The sequence below is a fragment of the Colletotrichum godetiae genome (assembly GCF_030913485.1).
Source record: "Colletotrichum godetiae strain CBS 193.32 chromosome Unknown BDP55scaffold_5, whole genome shotgun sequence".
NCBI lineage: Eukaryota > Fungi > Ascomycota > Sordariomycetes > Glomerellales > Glomerellaceae > Colletotrichum > Colletotrichum godetiae.
This window is the reverse complement of record NW_026851253.1, coordinates 472,915-496,156: the sequence shown is the minus strand read 5'-3', so window position 1 is coordinate 496,156 and position 23,242 is coordinate 472,915. Positions and strand designations below refer to the sequence as shown.

General features: G+C 54.1%; 9 protein-coding genes across 9 annotated transcripts; 5 read left to right on the top strand and 4 right to left on the bottom strand.

Annotated features, from left to right (window-relative positions):
* Positions 1–636: 636 nt before the first annotated feature.
* On the bottom strand, positions 637–1,605 carry BDP55DRAFT_305434 (uncharacterized protein). The gene has a single exon (XM_060566654.1). It carries the CDS (start codon positions 1,354–1,356, stop codon positions 835–837), a length of 522 nt encoding a protein of 173 aa, XP_060434442.1. The 5' UTR covers positions 1,357–1,605; the 3' UTR covers positions 637–834.
* Positions 1,478–2,290, top strand: BDP55DRAFT_305515 (uncharacterized protein). The gene is made up of 2 exons (XM_060566655.1): positions 1,478–2,054; positions 2,110–2,290. Exon 1 carries the CDS (start codon positions 1,599–1,601, stop codon positions 1,986–1,988), a length of 390 nt encoding a protein of 129 aa, XP_060434441.1. The 5' UTR covers positions 1,478–1,598; the 3' UTR covers positions 1,989–2,054; positions 2,110–2,290.
* Positions 2,291–4,320: 2,030 nt separating this feature from the next.
* Positions 4,321–7,534, top strand: BDP55DRAFT_648319 (glucosamine-fructose-6-phosphate aminotransferase). The gene is made up of 5 exons (XM_060573848.1): positions 4,321–4,722; positions 4,892–4,962; positions 5,061–5,292; positions 5,392–6,965; positions 7,024–7,534. The coding sequence occupies exons 1-5, from the start codon at positions 4,718–4,720 to the stop codon at positions 7,242–7,244; spliced, it is 2,103 nt and encodes a 700-aa protein (XP_060434440.1). The 5' UTR covers positions 4,321–4,717; the 3' UTR covers positions 7,245–7,534.
* Positions 7,466–8,963, bottom strand: BDP55DRAFT_648317 (proteasome A-type and B-type). The gene is made up of 3 exons (XM_060573847.1): positions 8,703–8,963; positions 8,464–8,611; positions 7,466–8,372 (listed from the first exon to the last, which is right to left on the bottom strand). Exons 1-3 carry the CDS (start codon positions 8,730–8,732, stop codon positions 7,759–7,761), a joined length of 792 nt encoding a protein of 263 aa, XP_060434439.1. The 5' UTR covers positions 8,733–8,963; the 3' UTR covers positions 7,466–7,758.
* A 218-nt stretch (positions 8,964–9,181) lies between these two features.
* BDP55DRAFT_648315 (uncharacterized protein) lies at positions 9,182–10,781 on the top strand. Its single transcript, XM_060573846.1, has 2 exons — positions 9,182–9,969; positions 10,072–10,781. The coding sequence occupies exons 1-2, from the start codon at positions 9,463–9,465 to the stop codon at positions 10,480–10,482; spliced, it is 918 nt and encodes a 305-aa protein (XP_060434438.1). The 5' UTR covers positions 9,182–9,462; the 3' UTR covers positions 10,483–10,781.
* BDP55DRAFT_648314 (uncharacterized protein) lies at positions 10,769–12,777 on the bottom strand. Its single transcript, XM_060573845.1, has one exon. The coding sequence runs from the start codon at positions 12,548–12,550 to the stop codon at positions 10,997–10,999; it is 1,554 nt and encodes a 517-aa protein (XP_060434437.1). The 5' UTR covers positions 12,551–12,777; the 3' UTR covers positions 10,769–10,996.
* A 118-nt stretch (positions 12,778–12,895) lies between these two features.
* Positions 12,896–14,719, top strand: BDP55DRAFT_573780 (3-beta hydroxysteroid dehydrogenase/isomerase). Its single transcript, XM_060570756.1, has 2 exons — positions 12,896–13,765; positions 13,879–14,719. Exons 1-2 carry the CDS (start codon positions 13,277–13,279, stop codon positions 14,518–14,520), a joined length of 1,131 nt encoding a protein of 376 aa, XP_060434436.1. The 5' UTR covers positions 12,896–13,276; the 3' UTR covers positions 14,521–14,719.
* A 925-nt stretch (positions 14,720–15,644) lies between these two features.
* On the bottom strand, positions 15,645–19,343 carry BDP55DRAFT_627438 (RhoGAP domain-containing protein; the record flags this gene model as incomplete). Its single annotated transcript, XM_060571757.1, has 4 exons — positions 15,645–16,106; positions 16,156–18,185; positions 18,235–18,931; positions 18,993–19,343. 4 exons carry the CDS (start codon positions 19,341–19,343, stop codon positions 15,645–15,647), a joined length of 3,540 nt encoding a protein of 1,179 aa, XP_060434435.1.
* Positions 19,344–20,994: 1,651 nt separating this feature from the next.
* Positions 20,995–22,092, top strand: BDP55DRAFT_305246 (uncharacterized protein). The gene has a single exon (XM_060566653.1). It carries the CDS (start codon positions 21,148–21,150, stop codon positions 21,790–21,792), a length of 645 nt encoding a protein of 214 aa, XP_060434434.1. The 5' UTR covers positions 20,995–21,147; the 3' UTR covers positions 21,793–22,092.
* Positions 22,093–23,242: the final 1,150 nt, after the last annotated feature.

Genomic DNA, 23,242 nt, shown 5'->3' with positions numbered 1-23,242 from the left:
GGGCGGCTGGAACAAGCATCGTCGGGTTCAGTCGCTGAGAGGGTCTTTTAATGTGTTCAACAGTGTACAATACCCGAGTCCAGGTTTGGGGTTGTTTGCAACGGGATCATAGAGACGTATGGTGTGGAATAGAAGCAGCTACGAGATCCCAAAGATGAGCATGCGCATGCACAACAGATGTGCCCATCATTGACGACGACGTTGTGCGGATGTACATTAACCCGCCTGATCGGCTTGCGTTCAATGCTCACTCGACTTGAGCAATACGAAGAGCTTTGGCGTTTTGATCATGACGAATGCATGGCCATGGTGAGTTTTCTTATCTCTGCGCCCTTCAAATGTTCCCTGGTAGATATTTTTGGGGGATCCGAGCCTAGGGTAGCCCGTAGCTGTGAGGCTCCATTTTTGAAGCTATTGATAATGCACAGCCTCGACTGAGCTGGGGGGGCTGGGTACGGGATTTGACCCGGCGCCACGTGCCAGAGCAGCATCTCAATGAATTACCCAACAAACAATAGCCTGTCCGTAATTGTATACTAATCCGCTGGCAGGACGGTGTCAATGCCATCCTCTGCCTACCGATTCATGTTGGTGCACGGCGAATATGCCGTGTTAGAGCAATGTCGAGTTCGACACGGGCCCTCAAGTCTACAGCAGACCCGAAGTAAGCGTAGGGCTGGGGGAAAGGAACGGGGGGTGTACACCTGTAGTGCAAGCCACAGATAGCTCAGGGGGTGGATTTAGGGATGTCCTCGACATCGTTTGGTGTAAGCGAAGCTACAGCGTGCTTTTTGTTCGAGTCTTACATGATCTTTCTGTTCCTTCGCTAGCAGCTTACACTGCAGGCAGACGACGGAAGCACATGCTTACAATCCTGTCTGACGAGAAGACAACGGGTGGGGGATGAGGTCGCACATTGTAAGCGTGGGAGGATCGAAGGTCCGGTCCTGAATCTGTGATTCGACGAGTCCGCCATGCCGTGCAAAGGAGGCTGTTGAAGCTGCTGCATGCGGATGGCGGGTCTCCAGCTGAGACCACCTCTACTTGGGTGATCTCGCACGGCAACGAATGGAGACAAAGGTCAGCCACATGTTTTCGATGGGAAGATTGCCATGAGAATGGAGATGAGCGACTGCAACCGGGGCATGCTCTGCAGGCGGCGTCTCGAGTACCCCGACGGCCGTCAAATGGTATGAACGCATCGACGCATGAGGTGTCGGATTTTGTTTGGCTCTGGCTTGATGAATGTAGGTAGTGTTCGTTGTTCCTAGGATTGACCAGTATTGGAGCCATGGCAATGTACTTTGTACAGTTGTGCGATGCATCCTCTCCGTGTGGGCCGTACCGGCTTTCCATTCGGCATTTTTGCTGATTCCAGGGACCATGGAACGTGGTGTACTGTGTGTAGCACGAACTCGATAACAAATGATCTGGGTAGCGCGCAACGAGCGGCTGTATGATACTAAACAGGCGCGCTCAACGTTGCCTGGCTTGGTTCAGGGAGCGTTTGCCTCGGCTGGGTGGACTCGAGGCCGGTTCGACAAGATCTGGGTCAAGCTGGGGAGGCGAGATGGGCGGTGGCATTGAAAAGATGCCAGATGGTGATTTGCAGGAAAAGCCGGTCTAGCAGGGTTCTCTCCTCGATGCGGGTTGTTATTTTTGGCGACTCTTATACGGAGTGGACGACGAGCCGCCCCTTTTGGGGCCCGTTCTCGCGATGGCAATTGAGGCTGTACCTTTTCTTAGTGCGTTGTCTTCTCTTCTCTGTTTTTTTCTTTCCCTTCTCTTCGTACCTGGAAGCTCCACTCCTTCCCCTGTGTGGCCCCTCCATGCTTCATGGGTGCAACCAGCAACGGAGCCAAGCAGCAAGAGTTGGACACCAGGGGACCCGAGCTTGGGAATTCTTGTCGCTTGGTGTCACATTGCCGACGATCCCCGCTGGATTCTTTCTAGCGCTTGACAACCAAGGGGTGTCCGCACCCAGATGATTGGGGACCGGGGCACGTCGGGGCCAGGTAATACGAAAAGAAGGGGTCGAAAAAGCGATGATGTCGGTGATGGAACCCTCGAAAAAGCGTTGGAGGGTAGGACCGAAACTGACGAACGCAGGTAGCCGTCCACACCAATGTCCAATGCCCGAGGATACCTAAGGGGATGTCTTTGAGGCAACACCCAAGAAAGAATCGAACCGACAAATCGGGTAGACGGACCGTATCGCGGACGTTGGACAACTGGCGACTTGTCATGTTTGGTTCTCGTGTACTGCCAATGTGCTGCTTTCCACATTACGCGCAGATTTCAACGCGTTTGGTAAAATTGTGCCTTTTGTGTTTCCTGATTAATGACAAGATGCTGTTGGGACAAGGCGGCACAGACACTTGATCAGATCTTGGTGTTGGTGACGGGTGTGAGGATGGGGTTAGGGGGCATATGGGATCAGCACTCCAGAAGGCGCGTGCTCGGATAGGTATACGATACCTGCCATGTGTGCGTGCGAGTGGGGGAGCTCGGGTCAAGGCAAGTTCCCGTAGCCAACTCATAGGAAAGATGCAATAATACCTACCTGGGCAGTAAAAAGGTACGGGTTGGGAAAGAAAGAGAGGTGTGTCGATGGCAAGGCGGGTGAGGCGTTGAATGAGTTGGTGGCAGCAGGTTTCCTAACTCTGTGCCTGCTTGGTGCGAGTTTCATCACAAGCTGACCATTTCGGAAAGCTTTAGCGTTGCAAATGCAGCTTGCAGACAGTCGTGCCCTCCTAGCGGCTACCTTCTGGAATGGAAGCGGCGAGGGCGGAATCGAAGCCAGAATGGTGCCAAATCGCATTCGAGTGCTGGCTGGTTGTCTGTAGAATTCTTCAAGCGAGGAGAAAGGTGAATCCGTATGGTACCTTAGTCATCTAGCGTTTGGTACTTTGTTTGCAAGTAAGTGCTAATTAAGGTACGATTATAAACCATTTTACCAACAGCATTGGTCGTACTGTATCCGTAACAGCTGTTGAAATGAAGAAGCAAGTCTTTTCTAAAGCCCACGATGTTATTGCGGTACGTACCGAGGGCGATCGCTGGAGCTAGTGTAGCAGCCGAATGGCTCAGCCAGGGAATGGCGCCAGGTCCACGAAAGGAGGGGGGGGGGGGGGGGCCTTGAGGAGGAGGAGGAGGAGGTTGAGGGATGGAATCGGTGGGTGGCATTCCTGCACTGCGCCTGCCGCCGCGTCCAGATACCTTACCGTACGGATACAGATATTCTGGACTCTGTCTCTGTATTCATTTGTGTGAGGTGGGAAAGAAAAAAAGACGGACCAGTCAACGATCTAGCCAGACAACATGTCAGACATCGGGCTGTATTCTGCCTTGTCTGCAGTTTGCTCAGGCACACAACGGATTTCGCCGGGATGGGGCTAGAAATGTTCTTCAAGATGTGTGGTCAAGTCAAGGTTCCAAGGAATATCGCGATGTGTTTTGCTGCAGGCAAGTGGTGCCAGGAACTGCAGCTCCTTTGCTGTTGCCGGTGAGGTGGGGGCCCTCCAGAAACCTGCCTGCCCCTCACTCGCTGCATTCACGGCTCTTCCACTGGCTGGGCAGGTCTGTCTTTCCCAACTCTGACCGGGTCGCCCCAGACATTGAATTGCAAAGGACTTACTGTACTAGAAGTACATACGAAACTACGGATACAGGTACGAAGAGATATTGGGCACTCTGCGCAGAGCAGGTATTCCTGCTTCGTCGAAATCTAGATTCATTCTCCATTCCGTTGCCCTAGCGCCTGTCCGCTCCGAGTCCTGACATATGCCATCCCAGCTGCGAAAGTGTTAGACACCTCCTTCAAGTCAGTGACTCGAGAACCACCCATCATCATTTGTAAACCAGACAATGAGTCCTCTGAACATGAGACACTCAAATCAATGACTTAGGTAGACATGAGATCTATCTAGCAAACGCAAACGACAATGAGATGCTGCTTTCCTGTCAACTCCCACCAGCAAGGTCTGGCAAGACAACTCAGTGAACAAACATATCCGCCTCCCAAAGCATCTAGCCTCATTCACTGTTCTCAGAGATTGACGTGTCATGCTGATGAATCGAGAGAATGATACTCACTGGCTTGCTATCCTGTGATGGATACATTGCCTACCAAACATCGTGTAAACAGTCAGTACACCAAGAACAACGCTTCAGCAACCCATTACCCGCTTGTCTCTACAGCCTTGTTTCCTCCCCTGGGCTTGCTCTGGGCAATAGCAAGTCATCATCGTCCATAACAAGGACGGATACCACGTACCTGGCCCTACCCACTCACCAATCCCATCCCCCGTCATCCTTCGTCCTCACCCTCACCTCACCCTCACCTCACCCTCACCTCACCCTCAACCTGTGCCGCGCCGCGCCCTCTCTGTCATCCTCAATACGAGCACGCCCCTGCCACACCCCGCCCACCGCCCCCCTCCACGCCTCTAGGCACTACTGCGTATTCTCTCCACGTACACAATACACTCCCCTCCCATTGCTCTCCAGCCAGTTGAACCAGCTGCACATAAAGCTGCTCAGCTCCCGCCTCCTGCATCTTAGCTTTGCTTTACTCATTCTCTCTCGATCCAACTATTCATCTCTCTCGCTCTTCTTGATACCCATCGCCGCCGCCTCTACCACCCGAGCCCCCGCCTCTTTCTGTTAATTGGTCTTTTACGTTTCTTGTCAGGGTCTTCGATTGCGTTAAATCAACATGTGGTATGTCTCCCCCAATTCCGCTCCCCGCTCTCCTAAAAGCTTGCCGGCATCCTCCCCTTCCCCTCCACCCAGCTTCTGCCAGCGGAAAAAGGGGTCGGGGCACCGACAGCCACAAAGGCAATTGGCATCGTAGTAAGCAGTAAGCTGACGTGCACCTCTCTCCCAATAGTGGCATTTTCGGCTACGTCAACTACCTTGTGGAGAAGGACCGCAAGTTCATCCTCGACACTCTGGTGAACGGTGAGTACACCGCCTCCTCCTGGATACTTCCAATTGGAGCCACCTAGCTCCACCTTATCTTGAGAGCTGTTTTACTAACGGGCCATTGCTTCCCACAGGTCTCTCCCGTCTCGAGTACCGTGGATACGATTCGGCCGGTCTTGCTGTCGACGGTGACAAGAAGAACGAGGTCTTCGCCTTCAAGGAGGTTGGCAAGGTCGCCAAGCTCAAGGAGCTTATCGCCGAGTCCAAGGTCGACGAGACCAAGTACTTCGATTCACACGCCGGTATTGCCCACACTCGCTGGGCTACCCACGGTCCCCCGTCTCGTCTGAACTGCCACCCCCACAGGTACGTCTGCACACCCGCAAAAACAACAGCAAACTTTCCCTTCAATGCTTCCCTGTTAGCAAAAACACCAAGTAGCTAACGAGCCTTCCCACCTGCTAGATCTGATCCTACCTGGGAGTTCACCGTCGTCCACAATGGTATCATCACCAACTACAAGGAGCTCAAGACCCTCTTGAGCGCCAAGGGCTTCAAGTTCGAGACCGAAACCGACACCGAGTGCATTGCTAAGCTCGCCAAGTACCTGTACGACCAGCACCCCGATATTGGCTTCACCGACCTCGCCAAGGCTGTCATCAACGAGCTCGAGGGCGCTTACGGACTTTTGATCAAGTCCGTTCACTACCCTCATGAGGTCATCGCCGCCCGCAAGGGTTCTCCCCTTGTCATCGGTGTCAAGACTCAGAAGCGCATGAAGGTCGACTTCGTCGATGTCGAGTATTCCGAGGAGGGTGCCCTCTCCGCCGAGGCTGCCTCCCAGAACGTTGCCCTCAAGAAGCAGCAGGACAACTTCTTGAACCCCAACACTCTGCTGGGTGCCCCCGACAAGTCGCTACTGCACCGCTCGCAGTCGCGCGCTTTCATGACCGATGACGGCATGCCTATGCCCACCGAGTTCTTCCTCTCCTCTGACCCCTCTGCCATCGTTGAGCACACCAAGAAGGTCATGTACCTTGAGGATGACGACATTGCCCACATTCACGAGGGTTCGCTGAACATTCACCGTCTTAAGAAGGCGGACGGCAGCTCCAATGTGCGCACCATCCAGACCCTGGAGCTTGAGCTTCAAGAGATCATGAAGGGCAAGTTCGATCACTTCATGCAGAAGGAGATTTTCGAGCAGCCCGAGTCCGTCGTCAACACCATGAGAGGTCGTCTCGATGCTGCCAACAAGACCGTCACCCTTGGTGGTCTCCGCTCTTACATTTCTACCATCCGCCGCTGCCGCAGAATCATCTTTATTGCGTGCGGTACTAGTTACCACTCATGCATGGCCGTTCGTGGTGTTTTTGAAGAGCTGGCCGAGATCCCCATCGCGGTTGAGCTGGCATCCGACTTCCTCGACAGACAGGCGCCCGTCTTCCGTGACGATACTTGCGTCTTCGTCTCCCAGTCTGGTGAGACTGCCGACTCTCTTATGGCTCTCCGCTACTGCTTGGAGCGTGGTGCCCTGACCGTCGGTATTGTCAACGTCGTCGGTTCCTCCATCTCTCTGCTCACCCACTGCGGTGTTCACGTCAACGCTGGTCCCGAAATCGGTGTTGCCTCCACCAAGGCCTACACCTCCCAGTTCATTGCCATGGTCATGTTCGCACTCTCCCTTAGTGAGGACCGTGCATCCAAGCAGAAGCGCCGTGAGGAGATTATGGAGGGTCTCGCCAAGATCCCTGAGCAGATCAAGGATATCCTCACCCAAGACCAGTCTATCAAGGAGCTTTGCTCCAAGACCTTCCAGAACCAGAAGTCCCTTCTGTTGCTCGGTCGTGGTGCCCAGTTCTCTACCGCCCTTGAGGGTGCTCTGAAGATCAAGGAAATCTCCTACCTTCACTGCGAGGCTGTCATGTCCGGTGAGCTGAAGCACGGTGTTCTCGCTCTCGTTGACGAGAACCTGCCCATCATCATGATTCTTACCCGTGACAACCTCTTCACAAAGTCGCTCAACGCCTACCAGCAAGGTAAGTTTAGGAAGACCAGCCACTATCAATATTTACCATTTGCTAACAAATCGAATAGTCATTGCTCGCAGCGGAAAGCCCATTGTCATCTGCAATCCCGGTGACGAGGAGTTCAAGACCAGCGAGGCCGAGAAGATTGAGATCCCCAAGACGGTCGACGCCCTCCAGGGTATCCTCAACGTCGTTCCTCTGCAGTTGATCGCCTACTGGCTGGCTGTTATGGAGGGACTCAACGTTGATTTCCCTCGTAACCTGGCCAAGTCTGTCACTGTCGAGTAAACTGCTCATAAAACATGGGTGAAGTTTGGTTTATTGTCGGGTGATTCGCCCGACTGGAGTTGGATTGCCAAAAGGGAGGATAAGCCCTTGAGGCTTTTGATGTCACAGCGGGCTACAAAAAGGCGATGGCAACTTTGGAGCCCTCTGATGTATTACTGGGTACTGTGAAAATGAGGGAATGGTCCAGCATGGTAGATTTGGGCCGGCCAAGATAAAGGAGCGTATCTTTTTTGAGGTTAAATGCCGTAGTCAGGCAACCTGAAGCAATGAAAACAATATTGTTTATTTCATTTGGTGTTACACATGCTTTCTCGCACACACCTGATCTCTTCGTGATGCCGATAAGCCCTGGGTTGAGGGCTTGTGCTTCTCTTCTACTATTTGAGTCTCGTGAGTATTCCCAACCGAGGGATCGCCAGAGGTTATGCCGAATAACCAGTCATTGTCATTTCATTTCCACCCACACTCTCACTGCCTGTCTCTATAGTTCCCACGTATCCTTGTAATTCCCCCTTTAGTTGACCTGCGTACCGTAGCCGCGAATCCGTTCCGCAAACTTCCAGCTCTGCTTCTCAAGCTTCTCACTCTCCTTCAAGTCGACACCATCCTTGGTCACTACAGCAATGGAGTAGGAATCCGAGCTGCGAGCGTCACGGTAGAAGAGAACCTTCATGCACTCCTTGATCACGTCGACGGCCTGCTCCTTGGAGAGCTTGGCGGCGGTCTCCTCGTCGGGGGCGTAGCGACGCATGATGGGTTGGGCGAGGGCTGAGCCGAAACCCGTTGCCAGGGAGGGAGAGGTGAAAGTGGTGCCGAGCAGATCGGCGGCGGCGAGGAAGGGCTTGTTGTTGTCGTCGAGGCCGGCAACGAGAAGATGGTTCCAGAGGGGGTCGAAGTCGGAGCGACGCTTGTAGAGGAGCTTGGAGAGGTACTTGTGGAGGTTCGCGGCGTTGAGCCGGGCGGGGGCATCGTTGGCCAGGTCGTAGGACTCCTCAATGTCGAGGCCTGAGAGGTGGCGGTCGAGATATTGCATGTCGGAGACGTCGCCGCCGAAGCCCACAACGGTGGAGTTGGCGAAAGTGCGGAGGCGCTTGACGTCGGTGAAACGAGCGAGGGAGCCGTAGGATGCTATGATAGACGGATTGTCAGCTTTTGTGGTTCGAAAAGTATGGTGATAGCACAGGACGACATTGGAGGGCGAGCGAAGACAAAGACGTACCCAGGTTGTCGGCGGCAATGACGACACCTTCGCTGAACTTGATGGCGATGACTGATGTACCCGTGACGATGGGGGCCTGTGTCGCTTGGTTGGGACCGTTGGTGTTCATGTACGAGCCATCGTAGGCTCCGTAGACATCGTCTCTAGGCTAAGAGGAGGGGTTCCGGCTTGTTAGTCCACGATGCGAGGCTGAGGTTCCCGGGAAGGAGGGGAGGGGGAAGGGACTGGGGATTGCATACACGGCCCCAAGCTTGCGGTCTGTGATCCATGATTGCTGGTTTCTGTGTGATCTGACGGTCGGGATGATGGAATGGTGGTCGGAAGGAGGATTGGCTTCGTCGTTGTTGCGAGTTCGTGGGTGGGTTTGGAGATGGTTTGGTATGTGAAGTTGATTGAAGCTTGTCCGGGGTGAGCTTCGCGTCCCGTGGGTGCCTCTGCAGGCCGGCTGGCCGGCTGGCTGTCTGGCTGTCTGGCTGTCTGGCTGTCTGGCTGTCTGGCTGACTGACAGGCCAGTTGCTGCTGCTGCTGTTCCCGCCGCCGCTAGAGCTACTGCGTCAAGGCTCTGGTGCCTGACAAACGGGGCTGCAAGTTTGGGGTGGGCTTGCCAAAAATGGTCAGCTTGGAGCTGTTGTGGTGGGTGATTGGAGGCGGAGTACTCGGTACTCTGTTTTGCACCCTTAGATCACGGAAATCGAGTATTCGGTACATCGGAGCTTTAGGGGTGGATGGTCAAACAAACAAGGAGGTCGACCAAGTTCAGTCGCATTGCTCACAGTCCCTCGTCATTCCGTCAACACCACGGACGGCAATTGTGGTGTCGAAAACACCCCCCCGACTCCCCCGACTCCCACGATTGGCCTGATCTTGACCTCAATACCGCTCGCACTCGATTCGCTCTATCCTGTCCCTTCCGGATTGCCCTATCGCAACCACCACCACCAAAACATCTCCCGGCTCACCGAATTCACCACCCATTCAGCCCACTCAAAAGCTCACAGCATGTTGACAGCAATCGGCCGCGCCGCCGCCCAGCGCCTGCTCTTACGCACCGCCCCATTGGCAGTTCCGCGAACCCAGCTCGCCGTCGCGCGCGCGGCGTCCTGCCACGGCTTTTCGACCTCACAATGGGCGCGCATGCCCGCTACCAAGGCGGCGACAACCACGACCAAGGCGAAGAAGACCACGGCCGCCAAGACGAAGTCCGCCACCAAGGCCAAGAAGCCCGCCGCTAAGAAGCCCAAGGCGAAGAAGAAGGTCGCCGTGAAGAAGGCTGCGCCCAAGAAGCGGGTTAAGAAGGTGCTCACACCCGAGCAGCAGCAGAAGCTCAAAGTGCGGGAGTGGAAGAAGGCGGCATTGCTCCAGGAGCCGAAGAAGCTCCCGACGAACGCATGGCTAGTGTACAGTACGCAACAGTTTGCTGCGGAGCCGAACTCAGACCTTCCCCTGAGCGACCGGATCAAGGTCTTCGCCGAGTCTTTTAAGAATCTGTCCTCATATGACGCCCAGGTAAGGACCGACTCTCTGTCCTGCTCACCCCCGGTGGAGCTACGACGGAAGCTCCTCACGTCGTGATGGTTACCCAAGATACTGACAAATCTGGCATGACAGCGTCTTGAGGAGACTGCCGAAGCGAACAAGCTGACCAACAACGCCGCCTACAAGTCGTGGGTTGAGACGCTTCAGCCGACGACTGTGGTCGAGGCCAACCGCGCCCGCGCGAGGCTCCGCAACATCAGCGGCAAGCAAAACCCGCGCGCCATCCGCGACGAACGTATCCCCAAGAGGCCTCACAACGCCTACGCGCTCTTTGTCAAGGCGCGTTTTGCCAGCGGCGACTACTCATTTGGCGAAGGGAAGGCGAGGGATGCCCTGACAGCCGTTAGCAGCGAGTGGAAGCAGCTCTCCCCGCCCGAGAAGGTTGCGTATGAGGAGCTTGCCAAGGCGGACTCTGACCGGTGGGAGCGCGAGTCGCTAGAGATCTTGGGCCATGTTGCCAAGCGTAGCCCTTCCCCCGAGTAAGGAGAATCACTCAGTCCAGGTCACAAGCCTAAACCGTAGTCCCTTTCTATTTTTTTCCCCCTTGAGGAAATGAATTCCCCCGCGGCGTCGAGTGTCAAAAAGTAGGTTGTGTCTGAGCGAGTTCAGCAGAGCGATGAAACGTGTACGACGAGGAGGAGGAGGTCAGGAAGAGATGGGTTTGTTTATTGGTTTTCCTTATCCTGTACAGATTAGGAATTGCTAGAGGGATCGGGTCGATGTTCCATAGCTGTATTTCAGATACCAAATGTCAGAGAGAGGTTTTCGCGACCAGAAAGAAATGTTCAATTTGCTCCCTATATAACAGTTTGCAGGAGACCCTTTGCCCCTATTGTTTGTTTCTATGCTAACCCGGTTGTTTGCGCCGTATCCAAACTTGTCAAGCAATACCGCCCTGCAGAACGAACCCCTTGCCCTGTGCAAACGCCTCGCTTAGCCAAGGAAAACAAGAAAAACCAAAAATAAAAGTTGCCCGCCATGTCTTTCCCCCAACCTACTACAGTCCATCATCGGGATCACCCTCCACGCTCTCCCCAGACTCGGAGTTCTCGTGGCCATTGGTGATGATGATAATCTCGCCCGCTCCGTCCAGCCACCTCGCCGCATCCTTCTTCAGCGCCCGCTCGCTCGCCAGGTACAGGGCCAGATAGATGTGGCCCACGATATGGCCCCAGCAGTACACGCGTATCCAGGACCAGTCCTCTGCGCGTTTGCACCAGACGCCCCATCCGGCGAAGCCTTCAAGGATGTAATCCGTCAGAAAGTGCCAGGCTCGCTCACGGAGACTCGGTCGCCAGCCCGTCCAGTCGAGCTGCCAGTGACCTCGCTCAAAGGGACGCAGTTCCCTCGTCTGTTCTACCGGGGCGAAGCGCTTCGATATGTTGAGCTGGCGGGCTAACTCATTCAGCTTGGGCGTCAGGAGATCATCTGGCGTAAGTTCGCTGGTTCCGACTGGGGGGCCGACGGGGTGGATCTCGAGACGTGAGAGGTAGCTCAGGTGCCTCTCATTAGGAGGCCGTTGAGGCCGGAAGAGTTCGCTGGGACCCGGGCCTATATCTGAGGAGCTCCTCGTGATGACCGACCTCGATTCTGAGATGGGCGCTGACCGTTTATTCCGTTTCGACGGGAGTGGTGGCTCGGAGCCGGCTCGATTTGGCGACGACGGTGCTGCTCTCTTCCGAGACGGTTGACAAGGAGTGTCCTGTATCATCTGCTCGAAGGGAGAGCTGACTAGAGGCGGTCGCTTCAAGACGGGGAACGGCGTATTCAGAATTATGGCCTCTGCGGGTAAGGAAGAGGCCGCCGAAACTGGAGTCGTATTGCTCTTGACTGCCAGAGAGTTGCTCGACGTTACGAGAACGACCTGACCATCGTCCTCATCCACATCTGAGTCTTCCTCCATGGCTTGTGTCCCCGTCTCTGATACTGCCGGCGTCTGCTGTTGGCTTGCCACTGGGGAAACTTGCTGAGAGTCCTCGTCGAGCTGACTATCGAACTGTCCCGCCAGATGTTCAAAAAGTCGACTCGGAGATGAGAACTCAGCGAGACTGATATCATATGACGGCTGAGAATCGCCAATGACGCTGGGAGGAGCTACCCAACTAGCCTGCGTCGGCTGTGAATCGGCCACAGGTTGAGACGAAGGCGGTATGTCTCCATAGTCAAGTGGCCGACCGAGGCCCGGGGAATTCCTATTGTCCAAGACACTCCTGAAGGACAGCTGCTGTGATTCAAATGATCCAAAAGTTGTAGGGTATAGAGGTGGTGGAGGTGGCGGTATATGCGGTGGTGATGAGGTTGCCAGTTGAGTTGTTTCGCTATTGAGGTTTGGCGCATCTGACCAAGCAGGCGTCGCTGCTGGCTCAGCCTCTGAGCTGGCAATAGCTTTGACATCTTCATCCTCTGCTTCAGGTCTGCTTGAAATATCGATCTGGCTTGCGGGAGAGAAGTCGAGATATGCCTGTGCAAGGGCCCGGTAGCGCACATCATCGATGTTCCTGCACGGCGCTGTGACGTGCACTAAGATCTCAACGTTGTCATGTGCCTCCATAACAACCTCGCTGCGACAGTGAAGAGCGCAGTCATCTCCAAGAGCACGCGCCAAGATGCATAACAATGGAAGGTGCCTTTGTAAGGTCCAAAAAGGAGGCGAAAAAGAGATGATTCCCTTTTCCAGACGAAAAAAAATAAGAGTGAAGGAGAATGGAAGGATGTAGTCCAGAGCTCTTGGCCTAAGAATAAGGCATGTTAGACTTAAAGTGAAGGTGAAGTCTGAAGAAACGCGCCTGCACGCCTCGAAGTCAGTGCTCTTCGAGGTGGGGCACCTTGTTGCATTCCCCTCCGCACTTCGTGTCGTGGTGAATGCGGAAGCAGATACACACACCTCACCGGCCCCGCCACAACAGCGCCGGAGAGTGTTCTGCAAGGTACAGAGTAGGTATTCTGGCCTGTACTCCGTAGCCTAAATGCAATTAGCGTGCTGGAGAGCTCAAAAGTAGTTGTACCGCCGACTCAGCAACAGTTTTGCCTTGTTGGTCTGTACTCGGTACTGGAGCTATCCATCGTACTTCGAGGTTGGATCAGACAATTTGAAGCTTGGCCTATCTGGTGCTGTGCCATTACCCCAGAAATCCTCAGTTCAGGGGACCAGAGACAACAGACCACACCAATTAATTCTCCTTTCCCAGAGCCTCCTCCAACTCCTCCACCTCAGCCCGCGATAACAACCCGACTACCACCTTCTCTCTCCCGCCCAAAAACCAGCAGCGCCGCAAACATGTCTGCGAAGCCCACAACGCCCCCCAACCTGGGCAAGGTCCTCGTCGTCGGCGGCAACGGCTTCCTCGGCCACCACGTCGTCAACCAGCTCCTGGCCGGCGACCGCTGGGCCGTCGCATCCGTCGACGTGGTAGACCTCCGCTGCGCCAACAACCGCAACCCCAAGGCCAACTATCACGAGGCAGACATCACCGACACCGACAAGATCAAGTCCCTCTTCGAGAACGTCAAGCCCGACGTCGTCGTCCACACCGCCTCCCCCGCGCCCCAAGGCGACAGCGCCATCGCAAAGGACCTCTTCCGCAAGGTCAACGTCGACGGCACCGCTTCCATCATCGCCGCCTGCCAAGCCGCCTCCGTAAAGGCTCTCGTCTACACGTCGTCCGCGAGTATCATTAGCGACAATGCTACCGATCTCATCAATGCCGATGAGAGGTGGCCCGTCATCCGCGGCGAACTGCAGACGGAGTACTACTCCGAGACCAAGGTGCGCGCGCGCCAGCCTCCTCCGTTGCTCTTCCAGCGCGAATATCCAATCTCCATTGCTTCTTTCTGAAGTCTCGTTGCGGCCCCAATAACTGACATGTGATCCCTCCACAGGCCGCCGCAGAAGAACTGGTCCTCGAAGCAAACCGTCAAGACCCCTACCCCCTCCTCACATCCGCCATCCGCCCCGCAGGCATCTTCGGCGAGGGCGACACCATGGTGACGCACCAAATGGTCAAGATCTACCGCGAGGGCAAGACGGGCGTCCAGCTCGGCGACAACGACAACCTCTTCGACTTTACCTACGTCGGCAACGTCGCCCACGCCCACCTCCTCGCCGCCCGCCTCCTCCTCGCCACCGCCGCCTCCTCCATCACACCCCTCGACCACGAAAAGGTTGACGGTGAGGCCTTCCTCGTCACAAACGACAGCCCCATCTACTTTTGGGACTTTGCCCGCGCCATCTGGCGCGCCGCCGGCTCCGACAAGGGCACTGACCACGCCTGGAAGATTTCCCGCGAGTTCGGCATCGCCCTGGGCTTCTGCTCCGAAATCTTCTTCGCCATCATTGGCAAGCCGCCCATCTTCAACCGCCAGCGCTGCATTTACAGCTGCATGACGCGCTACTACAACATCAGCAAGGCCAAGCGCCTGCTCGGGTACCGGCCCATTGTCGGTCTCGACGATGGCATCAAGAGGGGCGTACAGTGGTTCCTGGATCAGGAGAAGGCTGGCAAGGTGAGTGTCAAGGCATGAAAGGGTGCGCTGGTACAAAGGCGGTGATGGTTATGATGAGGGCGGTGGTGTTTTAGGGATATGAGACCTTCATGTTGAAAAAAAACAGGTTTCAGAGTTTTTTCCCATCGTATATACATACATATACACCCTCAATGCAAGAGGAACTAATAAACGGCCTACAAGCGGCCATGTCATGAGCAAACAATACTTTCAACTGCGTCTTCTGTGCCTTTCTCTGTGTGTAGGCAGACTTTGCGAATGAGCTCTTAAACAGTTGTGTAGGAAACGGAAGCACAACCATGTTTGCACATATGTCCAAAGGAAACAAGCTGGAGAAAACCTGCAGGCGATGCTTGGCCTGTCGTACTCGCATTGGCGGAACTACCTAGGTGGTCCTTTCGCTCCATCCGTAGCTACACGAAAGAGTGTCCTTCAAAGACGAACAACAAACAAGTTTTTCCCCATTCCCCCCAACCCCTTTCTCAAGATGCGCGCAAATGTGGCGCACTGTTCGGCCTCCTCCCCTCCCTCTTGGCTCCAGATCATCTCACAAATGTAATCCGACATCTCCCTGTTTCAACAAAAGAAGCGAAGCTATACTAGGTCTCGCGCGCAAGCCAAGAAGAAACGAGGCCAGCTGTCCAGCTCGAGACATATCAATCAAACCAGACCGGTTTCGCCCATCGACAAAGTCAATAGGCCTTGGGCCTTTACTCCAAACAAGCCAGGGTCAAACCAAGACCACCAATCCTCTTTCCCCTCCCTTTCCTGCAGACGATGGGATCGTGTCTTATGCGTAGAACACCAGCAGACCGTTAGGATACCTCATCCTATATCGATCTGTTGCTTCACTCTTAGTGAAGCCTAGAAGCAGAGGGTTTGACAAAGTGTTGGAAGTGAATTTTGAAAAGAAAAAAATCATTCATGCCGCCTTGTCGTGAGTTGAGTAGCCGAACAAAAGAGCACTCTTTTGTCCTTCTGATAAAAACGGTTGGGAACGCCGCCAACAATGCATGGATATGTGACTCTCCGAAACCCCAAATTGCAGTCCCAATAGAATGCGTAGCAAGTGATGTGAGCCTCATAGAAAAATCACTCTTCGATATGTGTGTAGTTTGCCGTGGCAGTTTGGCTCGGCTGGCTTATGTGTTTCCACCAACGCCAACACCGCCGTTCTGTCTTCCCCAGACCCCACCTGACTGGCGCCATTCTCTCTTTTGAGCTTCAGAAGGACCCTCGGTATCTGAATGCTCGTACTGACTTCCGCCAAAAGGTGAAGGGTGGCCATTTTCTTCATGTGGCCGCCATCTCTGGGGTGGTGTACCAGGATTGGGTTGGTTGAAAGGAGGAATGGGCATGGGCGGTTCCTGTACAGTGCGGACACTGCTCTCTTGTTGTTGCCACAGAGCGGGGTCGGTCTCAACCCTTCGGGGAGGAGGCCGGGATGAGTTGTCCGGTCTGTTAAAGACCTCATTGACTTCGCCCAATCCTGGTCTTTGACCCATACGATCCTGGTAACGTTTAAGGATGTCCTTGGTGGTAAGATCAGCAGTGTTGCCGAACACAAACGGATCGTTGACCATTTCCATAAGCTCTTCGGGGACCTATGAAGTGATTAGTAAAAGGGAGATTTTGGTGGCGGGACAATCTTACCAGGCACATCTCTTCAATGGACGTGATCATGTCGTTCACAGCGACAATGGCGAACATGGGATCGCTGTCCAGGGTGACCGTCTTGTTGATGTTGTAAAGAATGTTGGGCGCAATGACTGTTGCCAAATTCTTGATGTCCATCCTGGATCCGGCTTCTTCATCCACTTGGTGAAAGGATCCCGCCCACTTCAAGAAGCAGAACAGGATCTCCAAGCAGTCTCGGTGAGCCTTAGGCAAGAGACAGCAGATGAGGTGCAGGTACGACTTGCGCTTTGCATCGTCCTGGATCTTGGCGACGGAGATCCAGAGCTTCTGGAGCTTGTGAGTCAAAAGAGGATCGGGAAGCTCACGCAGATAGCGCTTCAACAAAGCGGCAACCTGCACAACAGGCTGGTCCATGAAGCTGATGCTGTCGCAGCCTTCCCGGTCGATTCTTTCGCACAGCTCAGACAGCTTCTTGATGTTGCCATTCTTTCGGAAGACACCTTCAACGGAAAGATCCATCTTTCTCATGGACGAGATGAGGTCGTCGATGATTGCAGGAATCTTGAGCGTTCCGGGACCTACACCGTCTGTTGACTCAGCGCCATCCTTGTCAATAATGACATCCAAGGGGACTCCGAAGATGCCCTTCTTCTTAACATTCTTTGGCCGGTCGTTCTTGAAGGCCTTGCCCAAGTTCTTCCAGAATGTGGGCTGCTTCCTCGACTCGATGAAGCTCAGTAACTCTTCCAAAGGAAACTCATTCTCAACGGCAGGCGCCAGAGTCAAGACTGCCAGATGACGCACGATAAAGTACTCCAATCCCGAGAGCTCCGAAAAGTACTTCCGTCCCAGACGCTGAGGCATCGCATCGCCCATGCGCATCTCGGTCTCTCTACCTGCCGACTGCGATCTTTGATGTCCCATGGGGTCGGTTGCGGGAGACCGGAAGAGCTCCTGGCGGTTGGGTTTGTATTGCTGTTCTTTGACCTGTTCGGCAGCAACGATTCGCGGGATATCATCTAGGGTCAGAGCGTCCTGGTGGTTGAACATTTTGTCCGTTGTGCCTTCGTCGTTTGGGCCTCTTCTTTCCTCAAGAATATGGAGGTCCCCATCGGCTCGGCCTAGGTCCTCGCCTGCCGATCCTGGGCGAACGCTGCGTCCTTCGGGGCCGTCCATGATGCGCGACGTTCTCGCCTTGCGAAAGCTAGAAGACAAATGCTTGTCGAGACGAGTACTTCTCAATCGACGGACATCATTCAGCGTGTTCTCGTAGGAAGACTCGCGATTGTGCTCCCGTTGATCTCCAGCGTACGATTTCGAGCGGTTGTCTGAGTTTAGGTAGGGTGCTTCTCCGGGAGCCAAGGTTCGGGCACCCTCGCCTGGACCATAACCATCCGAGTTCTGGTCATCGTTTTGCCGAGGCAAAGCGCCATTGCTTCGCAGAATATCCAATAACCTCGCGAGCGCCACCTTCAGCAAGAAAACGTACTGCTGAAGCTTGGTAACATGCTCAAAAGGCGGCATATCATCACCGTTGGCGCCGATGCAGTTGTTGCAGTAGATCTTCTTGTCAAAGGCATTGTAGCGAGCATCTTCCAGCTTGCGACCGATATCTCGAGTGCAACGTGAGCAGCTGACGCAGGCAATGTGCCACCGCCGATCAGAGTTCTTTGCGCACTCGTCCTCAACAGACTTGTTGCAGAGTGCACAGTGATCAGAGTCCTTCGCCGAAAGGCGCGAGTTGCCTGCAATAGCCTGGAGGGTGTTGTCGTCGGGCTTAACGCTGTCCAATTCACTCAGGTCATCCAGGAACTGGTAAATGCCGTCGGAGCTCTTAGACTCCTTCTCAAGGCGCAATGCTCCCTGCAGACAGATTCGAATGAGGAGCTTGAGGTAGTGGGCAAGACCCGTGACGAGAGACAATAACTCCTGAGTGACGCCAAGCTTACGGGCTCCTGTGTCCTGAGTCTTGGACAGCAGCGAGAAGAAAGAGACTATCTTTTTGCACAGAAGCTTGGCCTCACGGCCATACGACAATCCTATTTCTGGGCTGTTAGCGAAGAACGTGGTCCGAGTATGACTATCCAAACTCACCCTTCAGCTTCAACTGATCCATGGAGTAGTCCAGGCGATCAGCAGACTGGAACAAGATCTCAACGTGCCAGATGAACTTCTTGGCGACCAGCACGCCGTCAACGTAGGCGCCATTGCTCACGTGGAGGAGCATGTCGGAGATGCATGCCGCAGACGACTCTTCGAAAGTTGACAGAACGCTCCAAATGCGGTAGACCTTCTCCTCCATGCGCTCTTCCTCCTCTCTAATGATGTCGCGCGTCGCGGGGTCGTCGGTCTCCTGGGGTAATTCGGAGGGATCGCTCGGCTGCGTCAGTCGCACGTTCCAAAACTTGTGGATCATGTAACACTCGGGATGCCAGTGCTGGTTCTGTCCGTTCCTGTAAATTTCCACAAACTGCTTGAGAATTGCAGTCTGGCAGCCATTGCATCTTTGCGCAAACTGGGTAGAGTAATGGTAGTGACAGTACACGTTGCCATCGTGCTCGTAGTAGCTGTCCTGCGCGCCAAAGACCGTGGGACACAGGGAGCATGTGAAATGGTCGACGTGATACTTTCGGTCGAGAGCGGTGATGTAGGAGCCTCGAAGGGCACCACCGCACTGGAAGCATAGTAGACCTAGCCGGCGGAAGTAGTCTGTCTCGCACAGAGGATACTGTCCTTCACCACCTTCATCATCGACAGGGAAGAACTTGGATGCTACAATCTGACCGCAGTCCTGATGGTAAAAGTCGGGTTAGAACAATCGGGCAAGGACAGGAGGCATTCTCAACACCTACACGACACTTGAAGCAATCCAAGTGAAAGGTTCCGTCCAGTGCGCGGACGAATTGGCCGGTGAGAGGCTCTCCGCACTTCTTGCAGGTCCTCTGTTGACCGCTGGCTGACCGCCCACCTCCTCTTCCCTTGGATCTATTGCGTTCACCGCTCCGCCTTGAGTCGCTCTCTCGACCAGGTGTTCTGGGACCGGGTGAGCGCGAGGGCTGTTGTGAGCGGTAATTTCTTTCAGGAGTTTTCCTTCCTCCGTTCTGCCAGACTCCATCACCGGGATAACCAGGTTCCATAGGGGTGGCGGCGGGGTGGGCTTGCAAGCGGTCGTCCGGCGCCCCATGATCGTAATCCGACGCCATGGTGCAATAGTGTTCGCGTCGTTTTGCCTGCGCGTGGGTGTGTTCGATTGCAACTCTTCACTGGTAGGGCGGGATGGATTGGAAAGCGGCCCGTCAGCCTTGAGTGTCGGAGGTGGGAGTTGCCAGGAAATTATCGGTCGGCATCAGCTGGGCTGCGAAAATGCCGGGGGGTGGTCGTGGTGGAATGGGTAGGTAGGTATGTACTGGGGTCGAGAATTGAAGAAAAGGGTCGTCGTCGCACGGCGGCGGTATCGTGCTGAGCGATAGTAAATAATTCGGGTAACGGCCGTCAGGTACTCGCAAGACTGGCGGGAGACGGATAGCCACGTCACAGGCGCTGGGCTGAAGGGGATGGCGGTGGTGAAAGTGGTGGTAGTCGGGGTTGGGATTGAGATTGGGAGTCGGTCGAGTACGAATAGTCGGGGGTCAGGGTGAGGGTGAGGGCGTGGGTGAGAAGAGGGTCGGGGAGGATGGGTCGGGGTCGTCGAGGTTAGGTTGTTGGCTTGTGGTAGTGGAGCAGCCCAGCAGCAACAGCAACAGGGCGACGTTTGGAGCAGGAGCTGAAATGCTGCCAGCGACCGACCGAACACTTTCGTCTCTCGTCTTGTCTCGTCCGAAGAAAGGAAGGCGGAAATGAGATTAGGAAAAAAAACCACACAAGGGCGGACCACAGTAGTAATGCAAGGCTATGGGATGCGGGAGGGGGGGAAATAGGTAAAACCTAGAAACGTCTTGTCCTAGGCGTCGTACACGTACGTAGTGGTAGTGGTCGCAGTCCAAAGTCCAGCACCAACACCGGCTGAGAAAAGGAAAAAAGGGGCCGGGTCGAGGTTGATCAAAGGAGTGTGGGCGAAGGCGCGGTGGTGGTTTTGTTGTGAGGCGTTCGTTGCTGGCCGTAGGGAGATTTAGTGTGGGCTTGATCGGCTGCACCCAAAAAGACGGGCGAATCCCAGGGCGGGACTGTGCTGTGGGTGCAGATGTGGGTGATGCGAAGGTAAATAAATGGGCGGTAGAATCCAAATCCTCTATCGTCTTTTTTCTTCCTTTTGCCTATTGTTCGTTCGTACCATGAGCCTTGAGCACGCAGAAAGGGTACTTCGTAAGGAAGAAAGTGAGGTACCTAGGTAAAGTATGGAAAGATACGTAGGTACGGATGTGTGTAGTGGTACCAGCACTGGGCTGTTGCCGTGCCTGCCTCTCGTGTAGTGTGTTTTGTGTGGATGGGAGGTAGCGTACGGGTAAGGCAGGGGAGGGCAGCGGGCGGTAAGGCGAACAAGACAGAGCGGAGTGAAAGCTGGGCATGGAGTGGGAGAGCCGAGAGAGACGGACAGAGAGAGAGCGACGGGATCGGGTTTGTTAGGTATTAGGCAGGCACCCAAAGTGCATGGGAGGTTCCTTACGTTACGAGAAGCCAACACCCAAGAGGGCAGGCACACCGCACTACGGAAAGCGTAAGGTACCTTCCCGTCCCTTCCTCCTTCGGATACCCAAATTACTCCTCACTGCCGTAAGGCGCTAAGACTGGGGATCATCATCTCTATGCACTGTTTAGGTTCTTCAGAGACGCTGGCTTGTGGCGTCACAACCCAGAGGATGACTTCTTTTTTTTTTTTTTTGCCCATCTCCTTCCTTCAGAACCCCTTAACAATACGTCAGGCAGTGAGAATGAATGTTGTCCTCCATGGGTGAAAGATACGACAACTTAACTTATACAGAGGTTAAAGTACCCCCAGCCAACGGGAACGAATTGTGAGAATAGATTTGGTCTTCGAGTCCCGGTCATTGAGGTTGGGTTTCGCTGTCCATGCCTACCTATCTGTATTACTTCTGCACCTGCATGGAGGCACTTCCGCCCCCCTCCCACCTTCCCAACCCAATTAAGACGGTGAGTAATACTCTTGTGGTCTGTACGGAGTACGAAGTACGGATACCTGTCAGGCAATTTCCAACGAGGGGAAGAATTCCAAGCAGAACAATGTCAACAGCCAGCACCTGGCAGCAGAAGCCATCTGCCAGACAATGCCTTGCCGGGGCTTTCGTTGGATCCCCCCTCTTCTCCCAGCGGGGAACGGCACAAGTCTGTCTCGTCCTCACTGGGCATGGGAAGGGAACCCGTGATGATGATGGGGATCCAATGCTATTTACAGTGGAATTGCAATGCTCCTGCCAGGACGAGCGAGTGGACACCAACCTTGGCCCCCATTGGCGCTTCAGCCGAGGAGTCAAGTTGACATCCGTGCACGGTCCACTACAAAGATGCCCGCGCAGCGGAGAAGAAGGAGGGGCTTCACAGCATTTTTGGCCGCTTGGCCGAGCAGGAACGAGGTCCCCATCGAGACTCAGGAGCAGACAATCTGACCCGGGACGCGAGACGTTGCCTTCCTGTCGAAACCTTACCCCCAAAGTTTTCTTACATAAGACACCCAAGCACCATTTCCTAAAACCTTGATTTCCAAGCCCGATGATGACGGTCAATTCCTGGACGAGAGAAGGTCACTAATAGATACAGCTGATCTAGTGTACGGATGGATAAGGTACCTTGGGAAAGCTGTGGTCGACATCGCAAAAAAACATCCGATCACCTGCAACGTCACGTGGATCTATCTGGCTGATCTTCGGCCATCTCCCTCCTTGGGATGATCTCGAAACGGGGCTCCACCAAAATTTGGATATACGAGTTTACTTTAGATAAACGCCGATGCAAGCTTCGGGAAAGATTGATCTAAAGTAACATTGCCGTCGTATGTAATCTGCTGATCCCAACGGGCCTGCTCCACCCATCTCACGACTCATCGTGAGCCTCGGGACGGGGACCTCACTCGGTCTCGGGACTTTGTTCATCAGCTTGTTCTCACAGGCGCGCAGGTCTTTCCTTACCATTTATTTCTGTCTACTCCCCTCGTGCTGCTCGCATGTACTTCATCATCCTCTTCTGCATCTTGCATAACCCGGAACATTGTTTGCATCCTCAGCCATATTCTGGTCTCTCATCCTGCCTTGTCTCGTCTCTGAACAATATAAGTCTATGTGATTTCTTACTAGCCACCTTTAGCTACAAATATGCTTGGTCCAGATTGCGGTCTTACTGACCTGTTGCTGTGTGTCGTCCGATAGTTCGACCGATGCTATGGTCCGAATAACTATCAATAGGGCTACGGCGATGCATCCGCCGTGCAGTCGTCTAGTTTTCGGTCCTTGCGTGAGGTAACCGATTTCGAACTCCTCCGAATAGGCTCTGCTCTGTCCTCTCATCGGCAGAGTGCTCCATCCAGCACTTCTCTTTAAAGACGGCCTCAGAAGTGTGGGGGTTGAGAGTCGTGATGTACTTCTTTAGGTTTCACGTTACTTTGCCCTTCTAATGGGTTTCACTAGCATATTCTCTGCTACAATTGCACCAAAGTCTACGCTTTACAGTAAGAGTTTGAACGTCCTCGTTGTTGCTTAGTTTCGCATTTTCTCATTGATAGACCTGGCGATTTGTTGTCGGTCATGTCAAAGCAATACTCTCATAGCCCCTGCTTGCCTTCTACGGTCATCATATTTCGGAGGCTCTTGGTTGAAGGACCAGTTGTAGCCAGTTTCACTCTCTTTGAGATGACGAGTCAATTTGATCCACGTAACTTCTTAGAATAGATGGTTTCGAAAAGACGAGAAATTCAGGATTAGTATGTTGGTCAAGCAGGTTTCCCAGAGGAAGTGAGAATTAATTTTGACCCTTCTTGCCACCCTCATTTCAAAGAGGGTCTTAGACAAAATGGAACGATTTAATGATTGCGGTCGTTTAGAGTGAGTTTGGCACACTTCGTCCGGCAAGAGACGTCCCATGTCAAAGGTAGAAAGCTTTAGTTACTCTCAACCTCGATGTCTTCTGAAGCATTTCGAGAATAATCCAGCGCATT